Below are 14,143 nucleotides of genomic sequence, written 5' to 3'. Positions count from 1 at the left end.
TCAACAAATATCTAGACATCTCCATTCCAAAGTGGTGGGGGAGAGAGAGAGAGTGAGTGTGTTTAGAATGATGCATTTTATATTAACTTTGGCCAGCATAAGAGACTACATTTTACTAGACTAGCAGAGACACCTGAATTGGAATAGACAAACTGTATTTCTCAGCCTTCCAAGTTATAATATAATGGTAGGTGAAGGTCATTGTAATTAAGCAGTAAATGGCACTGGATTCAATAAAACATCAGTGTGTCTTACATAATGCGGAAGCTTGAACAAGCCTAGACAAATTGATTTTTCTCTGTGGCAGGAAGCTGGATGGATTTTACATTTTTTAAAAGCCCTGATGGTCCTGAATAATTCCATATTAATCAACAGTACTGATTGGTGTATATTTCCAGTAATGTAAAAGGAAGCAACTTATCATTAAAGAAGTATAAAAATGGTGCAGAAAGTTTTAGTTATACCAACTGTAAATTAGATTTATATCTTGCCTCCATATATCCCCTTGTTTCAAAATCATGCTTTCTGTACAGTAATAAGACTCTAAGGGCTTTTATTAAATTAGTCATGCTGTTCTAACCAGTTCATTCTTAAGGGTGCAATCCTATCCATGTTTAGATAAACATGCATTGGATTGTGCCCTAATTTGATCAGCGTGCTCACAAACAGTGAATATACCTATAGGATTTATTTCCTATGGATGTTTCCTTCCCATGAAGCCCACTCAGCTTTTCAGGAGAGACTGTAACACACAGTACCAGAATTCTTCACTATCCTGAGAATTCTTTCCATATCATGTTTTGGGGGGATTAATTTGGGGGAGGCAGGGTCTCTATACTAGCCAGGGGCGACTCCAAGTCATAAAGTTCCATATTAGAAAGGTGTGTTGATAAGTAACACACCGCAGGACATGAGCTTCAAACAAAAACTGGAATTTGTGGAGTTTTAAAGACCCCTTGCTATGTGCTGCTGTACTTGATAGCAATATAACACCACCTTCCCCAACCTAGTACCCTCCAGATGTAGGGGACTTCAATTCCTGTCAGCCCCAGCCAGCTTGGTCAATGGACAGGAAAGTTGGGAGTTGTAGTCCAAAACTTGTGGAAGTCACCAATTTGGACAAGGCTGCCACAAGAATCAGACCAAAGGCCTATCTAGCCCAGACTTCTGTTTGCACAGTGGCCAACCAGAACTCCAACTCAGTGTGGTTTTAGTGTTCTTTTGTTTTAGTGTTTTTGTGTCATCACTGGACCATCTTCTGTCGTCTCACTCTTCAGCTTTTTCACGGGGCCCAGCTAGCTGTGACCTCAGCACTGAGTCCAGGCCTCAGGGCCTGTTGCGTTCTCTTTCCGGCTCATCTGCCTCCCTTTTTCTCTCCACTGTAGTCTTTCTGGACTTCCTCCCCACCTCCTCACTTTCTCTTCTCTCATATATACTATACCCATTGGTTCCACCCATCGCCTTGGCTGGCTTTAACCTTTGGCTATCCTCTGCAGTTGCCCTGGGCTGGAACTAGTAGGGTCCCGTGCTCCCTTTCTTGACACCCAAAACATTTTTGCTGCTTGAGGCAAAAGACAAGATTCTCCCCTGCCCCCAATAGCAGCCTATGACATGCATAGAAGCCAACCGGGCTGGCAGTTGAATCTGCACCAACACTGGTGCAGAGACATCATCTTCCATTGCCCCTGAGGGTAGTTGGCTACCTTAGCGCACAGGAGAGGTTGTATGGCCTGAGCTGGCTTCTTCTCTGCCTGCTTGCTTGGGCAGGGGCCTTTCTCAGCAGCATTCTCTGTGCTGCACTGGGAGAAAGCAACTAAGTGACACAGACAGACAGACAGACCAGGTCAGCAACAAGGAAGCATCACAGCTCAGGAAAATGGGAAGGGCTGGGGGGTGGGCTCCAGAAAAATAACTGGGTGAGCATTTTCCATTTCCAATGTCCACTGTCTGAGGCGGCCATCTCACTTTGCCTAAAGTGAGAAGATAAGTCAAAGTTGCGGCTAGTGCAAAATGCAGCAGCTAGACTGCTGACTGGAACATCTCATAAAAATCATATAACACCAGTTTTAAAGGAATTGCACTGGCTGCCAATACACTTCTGGTTGGAATTCAAGGTTTTGGTGATGACATTTAAAGCCCTAAGTAGCTTGGGACCTCGATATTTGAGGGAGTGCCTCTCCCTGTATATGCCTGCCCAAGGACTGAGATCTGTTGGAGGGGCTCTCCTCTGCATCCAACCAGTGCGAGACATACACTATTGCGGGATGTGAGAGAGGGCCTTCTCTGCTGTGGCACCCCGGTTGTGGAATGCCCTCCCCTTGTAGGCCCGATTGGCGCAGACATTGGTCTCATTTTGGCTCCAAGTAAAAACATGGCTTTTTACCAAAGCCTTTGAGGACTAAATGCATTCCTTAAAGTAGCACAATGTTTTAACTGTTTTATTGTTTTAGATTTTAATTGGTTAATTAGCTTGTTTAATGGTTTAATATGTTGTAGGTGTTTAAATTATTTATTGTTTTATACTGCTTAAATTGATTTTATCTGTATGCCACCCTGAGATCTTAATGATATAGGGTGGGATATAAATGTTTCAGATACATAAAATAATAATGCTAGGGCTGGCTGTATGCTTCATCTTCTGCTTCAGCCTAGAGCACCTTCAGGGCTCTCTCCTGGTTGGCTCCCTCATGTCATAGTCCATGGGGTATGTATGTGTTTGACATTCAACTACCCTAGTCTTTTTGTCAGTTCTTTCATCAACTGCTCCAGTTCAGTGGAGGCTGGTGGGCCTGATTTTGGTGGGGCTGTAAATTCATCCTGGGTCTCAGTCAGAACCAGCCAGAACTCTAAAGGAGCTATCCAAGGTGTTAAAACCTATCCCCAAAATAGGTTAAGCATCTTAGATAGCTCCTTTAGAGTTCTGGCTGGTTCTGACTGAAACCCAGAATCCTGAAACCCAAGATTCACAGATCCACCAAAATCGGACCCACTACCTTCCACTGCTTTAGTTCTTTCTCAAGGATGTACCATCATATGCTTTAAGATCAGGGGCCCCTTCGTATGCGTTAACAATGCATTTGTTCACACCATCAGGGAGTCTGAAACATGCTGAAATTGTGGTATTTTAAAACATTCACTCTATGCATGCTTATTGGAGAGTATTTTTCCAATCTAATCTGCTTTACTTAAGCCAATGGACACAATTGCCCTGCTTCGGTTGGCTGCTGTTTTCTGTACTCCACAGCAGGCCTTTCTGCCTTGCAGTGGGGTTTGTCTAAAGGTGGAGAGAGAGAGAGAGATACCACCTTAAGAGTGGTAGAAACAGTTTGGCAGCAGGACCATCATTCCCTGCAATACAGTCATAGTTTTTCTATGCTTCTGTGAGGTCTTTTATACAGGTACGGCAGGGTTTTGGTGTCTTTTCAGTCTCAACAGGGAAAAGCCAATTTCTCATCTCAAGGATAGAGATGAAAGCTGACTCAGCTGTTGTGTGGGTGTGTATTGGCTAGTGCCTGGGATGTCACAAGAGCCATTTGTTCCTCCACTCCCCAGAGCAATGCTGCAAATGAATGTAAATGGTTTTAATTTAAAGAAACCTGCGAAAAATAGATTATGTGTTTCTTTAAAAAAAATACATACAGTTCAAGGGTTTCCCTTGAATCGGCATTCCTTCATTATATTTGTCTGGGCATCGCTCAGTTGAGAACACTGAAGTAGTAGGGGGGGAAACCATGCAAAACTCTAATGTTTCTACAACCTGACTTGTTTACCAACATCAGAAGCTGCAGTTTTGCATGTTAGCGCTCAATCCACATTGAGATGGTTTATGGTGGTGTACAGAACCTGTGAATGAGTCAAACAACCTACCCACCACAGGCAAATTAGCACCCACAAGCCATATGGTTGTGCTCATTGGCTCTAAATCGAGACAGTCTGTAATGTTTGCCTTTCCACCATTTAAACACTCCTTGGGAAATCAGCAAAACTCCACCTTTGACCATACTTTTGACTACCCTGACCGCAGTACTGGGGTATTATACACCTGCCAGAACTATAACAGCTCTGCTATTTACTTTTTGTCTCAATGAACAGAAATTTCCTTGCTTGTTACCCTTCCTCCTCTACCCACTAGGCTAAACTACATGCTACATTAAATGCATAGCATGTAGGTGATCATAACTTTTTGTTTTACTTTTGTGTGAGTGCACAGTGCCCTGATCCAGATTGGGACCACTGCACATGGGGGTGGGGGTTAAACCTTCCCACCCAGCCACTTTTCTTCTTTAAATTCACCCCTCATTGTGCATGGGGCTTAAGAAAGAAAGAAAAACTCCATTCGAGTCATAGCCCCACGTGCTTACACAAAAGTAAAATAAAAAGTTACCTGCACACCTACACACTACCCATTTAATGTAGCATGTAGTTTAGCCCCCCAATTTGCTGTCCATACTGTGTGCCTTGGAGAGATACCTTGGCTAGAGGGGTTCTACTTCCCTCTGAAGTACAATTTGTACATGCCAATGAAATTACCACACAGTTGGCTGCTTGAAATGCAGCTACATAAGTGCTCCTGCATGCAGCAAACCATTGGCGTGAGCAGCTCCACATGTGGTCATAGCCATGTTTTGCTTTATGATGGAAAACTGCAGTGAAAGGAAGGTTGCGACAGAGTGGCGAAATGCACTGAAACCACACACAGAGCTGCTTCAGATGAACAGCTTGCAGTGTGGAGCTCTCCCCTTCGGGTTGCATATTTAAGTGATTACTATGTCCCTGACTGAATCTGTGAATTGGAATTTACTTTCTTCAAGCAGCAGGAAAGATTGGCAGGCAAGGAAAGGAAGCAATAAATAGTAGCTGAGCCTAGTGTTCGGATAAAGTCTAGAAATCCAGGTCTGGAAATCTAGAGCACTGTTTTAAAGTGAGATCTAGTCAATATCTGGTTAATTGTGCCAAAGACATGATTTCAGCCTTCTGCCTTGGAATGGGTCAGGCCCCCAAATTTTAAACTTTAATGTCAACATCAGAATAGTTTCACTTTTGTTCGTTTTTTCATGGTTTAAGCCAAAGCTGCCAACTCAAACTCCTATATGTGGGAAGTTGTGCCCATTCAAATTTCCATTCCAGTGCTTAGACAAATCGTTAACACTTGTTTTGAATAAATATGCCTTCTTTGAATCTGTCTCGTTTGAACCTGTAGTGATGTCTGTGTGGTTAAGCTGTTAAACCATCAAAGAGTTACTAAAATAGACCAGGGTGCATGAAATGAAGATCATAAAGAGAAGCAACTAAGGGCCAAACTAAACATCTGGCTAATCACGCATAGTGTAGCTATAGCTTTCCTTACTCTTGTGTAATTGTGCATGGCTCCAATTCAGATTCAGACCACAGTACTCTAGGTGGGGAGGTTCCCCCCAACACCAATTCCACACTCACCTGTGGGGTGGGGTTAAAAACACAACAAAAATCTCCATTGCAGTCAAGGGAGACTCTTCCCCTTTTTTTAACCCTCTCCCACAGGGGAGTTGGAATTTTTTTTGAGGGGGAAAAGGTTTTTTTTTTTTTTACCCCCCCCCATCCTGGAGCACCATGGTCCAAATCCAAATGAGGGCTGCACACACTTACACAAGAGTAAGGAAAGCTTTCACATATAGCTGCTTCATGTGTGACCAGCAGAAGGTTTAGTTTGGTCCTGAAATACCACTGAAGATACAAGAATTCAAAGATGAATGTCAATTTGCTGCCTTTAATACGTGATTAGGGCTGCAATTCTATACATCAGGGGTTTTGAACTGACCCACCAAATCCCGCCACCTGGGGCCCCAATCCAGCCCTCCAGGTTCTCCATTTAGTGACACTAACATTTGATGATTTCCTCACTTTTTCCCTATTCTAAAAGGTTGAACTTCATCTCCCAAGGCCTAGTTACAATAAGAGCTGCATTCCAGTGACAGCCGAAGGGAAAAAGGTAAAAGGGGCGGTGCCAAAATTCCCAAAATATCGGAATAGTTTAGCTTAAAGCTTTCACTGCCAGTAACTAGGCCTTAACTGCAATTTGGGAGAATCTCTTGAGGGCTGAATTCAGCCCTCGGGCTGAAAGGGGTTTGACGCACCTCTTATAAACACTAATCTGGACGTAAGCCCCATTCAACTCAATAGAACCACATCTGAGTAGACATGCGTAGGATTGTGCTATAACTAGGCCCGAAAGAAAATGACTTAGATCCCAAGGTAAGTTAGTTTAAGGAAGTCCATAGAAAGAGAGTTTTCCTTCCTCCCCGCCACCCCCTACATCAACCCACGTTATTCTAGAGCCACACACACACACTGTAGAAGCTTTTCAGCACTGCGGGAGAGAAGTGGCGATGGGAAACTCTTTCTGTGAACTTCTTTAAGGGCCCAATCCTATGCATGTTCAGACAGAAAAAAGGCCTGGCTGGCTGGGGCAGGCTGGGAGCTGTAGGCCTTTTTTCTGTCTAAACATGCATAAGATTGGGCCTTTAGTTAACTTACCTTAACTTACCTTAGGGACGAAACAGACATTACTTTAAATTGGTGACTAGCGGTTGCGTCCCCCCCCCATGGCGTACACACATCATTACTCTAGAGTAGATGCAGGGGCACCCATCTGAATCAAGACCCTAGTGTGGCAGGTAAGGGGCCTGGTGTTTTAAGATCTAGATTGGGCCCCTTACACCCGCTTTAGAGTGTGAGAAAAAAGACATAGCTGCTAGACACAGATTTAAAGTAATGTCTGTTTGGGCCTTAGGATCTAAGCCAGTGCCTATACAATCTATACATACCTGGAAATGTTGCTGTAGCAGCAGGGGTCTCTGCTCCCTCGGTGGGAATGCCCAAAGTCTGAAGAGTATATTCTGCTGCATATGTTTTGGCTTCATCTACATAAGCGCTTAGCTTGGGTGGTGTGAAGGGTTGCCTACAAATCAGTTGTAAACATTAATTGATTTCATTTTTCTAAGATTGTTGTTTTGGGAAGCATACTTTGCATCCATATAAAAACAAGGGTTGAATCACTGACACTGCTTAAAATACTACCTGCTGGCAAATCCTTGTTAAAAATGTAGGGGGCATGGTTGAAGGTTAGCACAGTCATGCTTTAAGGATGCCATCATAAACACACTTACTAGGGAAAAAGCTCCATTGAAAGTGCAAACATCTGCTTTTAGCTTCCATGGTATGAATACAGTATTTTCACTCACCTAACAAAAATAGTAGGCTAAAACAGACGGTAGTGGGTCTGAGACTTGCACTGAACAGTAAAATTAGATATGAAAGAAGATAAGTGTCATAATCCCAAGGATGATCTGACCTGACCCTGAGTTTCCCATGATTGCCTATAAACCACTCCATGCATCTATGGATCCTACCCTGAATATTTCCTTCCATATGGGGTATCTATGTACTTCTGATCCTCAAGCTGGGGCAGAGGTGGCCAATATGCAGTTTGTAGGCTGCATGCAGCCCAGCTGACCCGAGTGCAGCCCCCACAACTGCCCCCTGAATCTCAACAAGTTTTTAAAAAAGGTTTGATGGGAAAAAAAATGGCATCTGGAGCACTGCAGAGTGCCAGAAAGGCCTTCTAGGCCCCTGGAGCGGTTAGGGCAAGGACACGCAGAGCAAGCATTCATGTAGCTACATTTAAACACATTATTAAAGCCCAACAACCTATGGACTCATTTTTTTTTTCATGGAACTTAGACATAAAGTTTGTTTGTTTTTTAAATCAGTCTTTTTGGCTTGATCTCTCCCTGCACCCTAACCAGGGATAGTGTGCACCATTCATATCTTGACAATAAGTACAATTTCTATTTACTTACATACTGTAAATATTTATCCATATCACTAATGTTTCACCCTTGTTGCCAAGTGGGAAGAATGATAAATAATGCATTCCATGGCTGTGGGTTTAGTAAACATACTAAATAAAGGTTTCCATCCCCACTCACTCCCAAACATCCCACCCTATGGATTAAACCCAGCAAGTGCAGTAGTTACATACATAGTAGGATTTTGACTGGCAAGGGCAGGAACAGTGATTTTATATAAGAATAGCTGTCTTTGGTCTTGTCCAATGGCAGAATGAAGTTGGTAGACTGGCTGTCCCCAGTTATTCTTCTGGCAGATCTCTTCTAATATCTAGGATGAACAATGGATTCAATGATGATAGGATATAGAACTACAGTCTTCAACTCATTGGCTAATATTTCTTTAATAGTTTGCATTGCCAAGTATTTTGGGTTACCAATACCCTTCTTCAATATAGGATCTGCATTCATGAGACACGCAACAGGTGGTCAGCTCTGGATGCTTCCCCCCTCCCTTTTGTAGGTAGTTGGACGGCAATGAGGACAGTGCTCAACTTGACTTTGGAACATCCTTCCCAGAATTATCTGTTTGGCACCCACTTTTATTACTTAGACACCTACTGAACAATGTTTTATTTTCTCTATCTTTTGTAGCTGCTAGTTTATTTGTAGCTGCTAGTTTATTTTGTAGCTGCTAGTTTATTGTTAACTTGGTTTTCTGTGTTAGTTTAGAGGGAAGGGGGAGGGGCCCATGGAGGAGTTCAAGACTCCATGGGCTGGACAGACAAACTGTATGAGCTGGAGGTTGTCCTCCACGATTTAGACTGGCTACTAATAATTGGATCAGTCCCTATATTGATTTCTTTTTTAAATTGTTAGGTGCTGCATTGTAAGATGCTCTGAAGACCTTGTGATGGAAAGGCAGGATATGAATTATGGGTTGGATCCAAAGGGACCCTAGTGCTGGAGGAAGGCACTTCTACTCATGCAAGAGGGAAATCCCTCCATCTGCAGCCCCCTGTGCCGTATCCCATGCCATTCCTGAACCCACCCACCCCAAGCCTTAGGATCAGCATTTTGGGAGGTGTAAGGATCTGCAGCCAAGAGGAGGGAGAAGGAAGTCCTGTTTTGCATGCAGAGTCAAGTTCACTGTTTATTGTATCCAAGCCATTTCAAATTATTTTATATAGTAATTTGAGAGGCTATGATGCTAAGACTATATAAAATATCTTAAACCTGTCTTTGGGTCCTCAGCCAAATCAGTCTTCAAGCCTAAGGGAGGAGGGGGAGTCTACAATGAGTTGGAGCAAAGGTTAACCTGACTCATTAGCTCTCCTCAACTCTATGCAGAGCTCTCATCTGCTTGGGACACACTCACCTCCTTGGCTCAGCCCTGCAACCAGTATTTATGTGTTTTGCCATAGACTGATTACACCGTGCAGCCAGCCTCCTCTGGGTCCTAGCTTGCCCATCCTGTTCTTGTGGACTAGCTTTGGCATCCAGCCTGGTAGTCACTTAGTAGCTATCCAACAGTTTGATTTTCCACAAATTGAATAATGGTCTGAAGGCACATAAGGCAGCAACTTTTCTGAAGCTAAACTGATTTGGGCCTGGTCAGTGCCTGGCTGGGAAACCACCTGGAAGTCCCATGTGGTCACCTTGAGTTCCGTGATGGAAGAAAGGTGGGACATAAATGCAATAAATACATTAAATAAAGTTCAGGTTCCTTTTTAAAAAAAGGCCTGTTAAATGCATTGCACCTGCACAGATGTGCAGGAATGCAGGTTTTAAAATAAAAAAGATTATGTGGTTATTCACAGCCGTGCAGCTGCATACTGAAAATGCACAAAATGGATTTCCATTTGGTGATGACAAGGAGACGGGCCTTCTCTGCAGAGGTGCCCATCCTGCGGAATTATCTCCCTTCTGAAATATATCAGGCCTCAATGCTGGGGTGTTTTAGGTGTTTACTGAAAGCATAACTGTTTTCTTTGACTTTTCCCCAGCCACAATGTACCTTTGTACCAGCCTCATTATACTACTGTGTGTGCATGCATGTATGGTATTTTTTTATTTGTTTTGTTTTTATTTTTTAGTAAATTGCTTCAGGATTTGTTTCAATATTTACAATATAAATATTGTAAATAAATAGGGTGGGCAAAACTACCCTTGTGGTGATGTTTCCATCTTTTTTTCTTTTTTTTTTTTAAGGGAACAATTGTGTACAGTCTTAAAAATGCTGTTTCAGCTCAAAATTTGGCTCTGGAAAATTGAACAGAAGAAACCAGCAGAGTAACAATGTGTAGAAAAATCCCATAGCTATGGGTAAGACATAAATGAACCACAGGAATGATTTCTCTTTGCATCTGCTTTGCAAATCTAGAGCTATCTGAAAAAGACACACGGAGTGGTGAAGTGCAGAAGCATTTGTGTTCTACCCACCTGTGGAGCAAGTTTAATTCCTTGTGGCTTTAAACTGACGTGATTCATTGGTGTAAGCTCCATTCCTGGCAAAAGGTCATAGAGTTTTTCCTCCCCTCTTTTTTCTCCTTTGAGCTGGTATCCACGCCCCAGGGCAGGGTTAGCCAAGTAGCCACGGCCTCCTAGTCCTCTAACTCCGGCAGCCCCTACAGGTACATTCATGTAAATTTCTAGGAATGTAAGAAGGCATTAAACTGAATCAAATCACATGAAAATCTCCCTGATTTTTACTGTATTGGAAGGCTTGAACCCACATACTGATACTTGATTTGGAGATTGGAGGGGGAAACTCCAGGTAGATAAAATCCTGCTGGGCATGGCTGGCCCTACTGCTAGGCAAGGTGAAGCAGCCCAGCTCTGGCAGCACATTTTGGCAATACTGAGTAGCAAATTTGTAAATTATTTAGTTTATTATATTTTTTTCCACCATGCCCTTTAGATTTTATGCCTTAGACATTAACATTTCATGAGCTGTTTCTTCTTCTTTGTGTTTATAGAACATAATTCACTAAAAAGTAGCAAAGCTCAGAGCACAAAATCCCTTTATTGCCTTTCAAGTGAAGGGCAATAATGCCCATGGATGTGCGCAAGTACTGACAGAACTGTATTGTTCCAACTTTGATTGTACCTTGTGGGCTTTTTGTTATTTTTAGTTTTAGCCTACAAGCTTCATGCTTCCCAGGTTTCTTTTCTTTTCTTTTTTTTAAAGCCTTGGTCTAGAAAACATGGAGAACCATGGAATTGCAGTCCACTGCAGTATATATCCACAAGATTATCCTTCCAGAAGTATTGCTTTTGCATTGATTTCCAGCCATGCCATTATTAATATCAGCCAGGTCTTGGCCAATCCTCATTTTGTGAAGTGTCTGAAGATGCAGTGATTAGAGACATGGATTAATTCTAAATTACTTTCTCCGTTTCCTCTTTTCTGTCCAGTTTAATAAGACGTGTACCTTTTCTGAGTCTGGGCACAGGTTACTTTGATTGGTGGTGGAGGGACATTTCTAAATTGAATTCCATTTAATGGATAAAGATCACTAGTGACAAATTAGATTGATCAACATTCACCGGTATAAATTTAAGCTTCTCATTTTTGGTGTGTGTACATTTGACCTCATTTTACCGACACCGAACCAGAAACGTTTGTTCATTACCAACCCCATTCCAATCACACATTCCGAATGAGTCACTCCAGATGGAATTATATCTGATAAAGAATTATGGGATGGTTCACACACACATGTACATCACTTGATATTTCATCCCTGAATTACTCAGCACCTGACGGCACTCAACAGAATGTGTGATCTGATTCCACTGAGAACCATGGGGTCTGAGGTGACATGAATGTTCTGTCTGTAGTTCTTGATTTGTGATGGCACATTTACACATTTAAGCAATCATTTGATGCTGCACTTGCAGTACCAAACTTTGTATGTATGGGTTTTAAGTTACTCACATTGAAATCTTTTCCATCAAAAGCACATCAGCGGAACTCTGGCTTATACCATGTTGGGTTCTTAAAGTAAAGAGATCACTATTTTGCAATATAAATGGCAGGCACAGGGAGCTCAACCTGGATCAGGCCCACAGAGGGGGGAGGAGGGGTTAAAGTCCCCCTATCTCCCACACTAGGATCAGATTAGGCCCTGTGCACTAACACTAGAGTTAAACTTAAAAGAAGCTGAAATGGCTAGCTATGTCTTTAATATCTGCTTTAGCCCTGGGATGAGCTATTTTGAGCTGAATCTCAATCATATATAGCATCATCTAAGATTCTTTGTGCAATTCTGTTCTCATTTGGTTAAAATGGGCACATGCCATTTTAAAAGAAGCGGAACTAGTTTTAATATGGAGAGTTAGGGCTTCTTCACATGGAGCTTTTATCCTGCAGTTGAGATGGCTCTGTCATGGATGTTTGCGGATTCTTTACATGACGCCATGAACCTCCAGGCCTTCTCCTGCACTAAATGGCCTTTGTTCCATTTTTTAAATAGATCACAGATAATGAGCTATCAAATTACCCCACTGTGTTCTGCTTGAGTTCCCTCCACAATAAGAAGAAAACTGGCAAGCAGAGGAGCAAGATCAATGAGAGAGATAGAAGACTCAGATATGAGGAGAAGGAGGGGGAAAGGGGAGGGGGGAAAGAAGTGGGTGAAAAAGGGAATCATTGTGATCCTGCATTTAAAATGGAAGCATAAAGCCCCATTTTAAATGCAGGATTTTAGGCTGGTGTAGACATGCTCTTATAAGAGGGACTAGCAATGACAGTGACTGATACTTGCTCTCTGTCTTTGTGTGTGTGACAGAGAGAGAGTGACAAACACACACACACACACACACACACACAGAGAGAGTGAGTTAAGGGGAACCACCATGACAGATCACACTTATGTAAAGAGGAAGGTTGTGGCAAGGGTCAACTTAAAGACAATATGGTTTTTGGCACGTTGCACAAATCCAGAACTGCAACTGCCTCATCTACTGCCCCCATCAGCACATCAATTCATGTGGACTGGTTCAACCATTCACTGTACAACCAATGTATGCCACATGGTGCATTCAGGGCAGGACTTTGGCACACATATCCAGGGCCCCACAGAGCAGAAGGAGCAGCTCCCCCCCCCAAATGCATCGGGGCTGGCTTGCCATTTTGAAAGAAGCAGAGTAGTCAGCATTACCGCCTAAAGGACCGGCTCCCCACCAGTAACACCATTAGCTTCGGAGTCTAAAATTACCTCACTGCACCCCTGCTGTCGCAATGCAGATCTTCATTCCCCTGGGGCAGACGACTATATAAGGGGAATCATTTCGGTAAGCTTTAAAGCACCAGCACTTTGAATTGTGCTCTGTTTCCAAGCACAATTCAAAGTGCTGGTGCTTTACTTTTAAAGCCCTATATGGCCTGGGGACCTGGAGGAATGCTGGTCCCAAGCTGCCCGTACATTGAAGACATCAATGGAGGCTCTCCTCTGGGCGCCCTCACCATCCGAGGCAAGGCAGGTGGCCACCAGGGAGAAAGACGACACATTTTTACCTCAACAATTGACCTACTTCTCAAGCTATAAAGGATTTAAGCAAAACTCCCCCGAACTTCGGCTGTATGGCTAGCTAATATTCTATATTTGCAGTGAGCAAGAATTGCTCAATAGAATTACCTCTGATGGATGGAGGCCTAATCAGGCCCCTGTTGGTGAGATGTCCTTTAGCAGCAGGAAAGTGAAGGTTGGGAATAGCAGCATATGCTTGAGGTGCATAGAATACTGGGGCTCCCAAGTAGGCTGTAGCAGGGTCATATACATGCCCAAAAGTATAGGTATACTCTGGCAACACGGTTCCTCGGCCTCCTGTGCCTCGGGTGTATCTGACATAACTGTCTTTGTCTACTGGCTTAGCTAATGTGACTTCAATGGGAGAGCCATCCAGCACCTTGAAACAAAAAGAGGTGCATGTAGAGAGAGAAAAATGAGACACACTCATGCATTACTATCATCATCATCATCATTTATTATTAGTTAGATTTATATCCCACTTTTTGATTAGATAATTTATTATTAGTTAGATTTATATCCCACTTTTTGATTAGAGTTCTCAAAGTGCCTTACAATATTTATAAATACAACTGGTACAGCAAGAACCCCATGTTCAAAAAACAACTGAACAACACAACCAGCTCCACCTGAACAGGAACCAGTCTGATGTTCCTTCCCACAGAGCAGCTGATGTCAGTTGGCACTGAGAGGGTGGGGCAGCAGTCCAAATGGAGCAGGCTCTGATATTCCCTTTGCATAAAAACAGTAGTCTATGTTTTTGTAATAGATATTGAACTCTCC

At 42.9% G+C, this 14,143-nt stretch overlaps 1 protein-coding gene across 1 annotated transcript in view; it reads right to left on the bottom strand.

Moving 5' to 3' along the window:
- A1CF (APOBEC1 complementation factor) overlaps positions 1 to 14,143 on the bottom strand; it is a 53,920-nt gene that overhangs the window by 4,255 nt on the left and 35,522 nt on the right. The window contains exons 9-12 of the mRNA XM_084841907.1: positions 13,469 to 13,739; positions 10,269 to 10,477; positions 8,021 to 8,157; positions 6,804 to 6,937 (exon numbers count right to left, since the gene is read on the bottom strand). Coding sequence (XP_084698033.1) covers positions 6,804 to 6,937; positions 8,021 to 8,157; positions 10,269 to 10,477; positions 13,469 to 13,739 — 751 coding nt within the window. The remainder of the gene's footprint in view (positions 1 to 6,803; positions 6,938 to 8,020; positions 8,158 to 10,268; positions 10,478 to 13,468; positions 13,740 to 14,143) is intronic.

Source organism: Heloderma suspectum, chromosome 3, assembly GCF_057233095.1.
Source record: "Heloderma suspectum isolate Gila_16-S chromosome 3, 16-S_ref, whole genome shotgun sequence".
NCBI classification, from domain to species: Eukaryota; Metazoa; Chordata; class Lepidosauria; order Squamata; family Helodermatidae; genus Heloderma; species Heloderma suspectum.
This window is presented reverse-complemented; position numbering and strand designations above follow the sequence as displayed.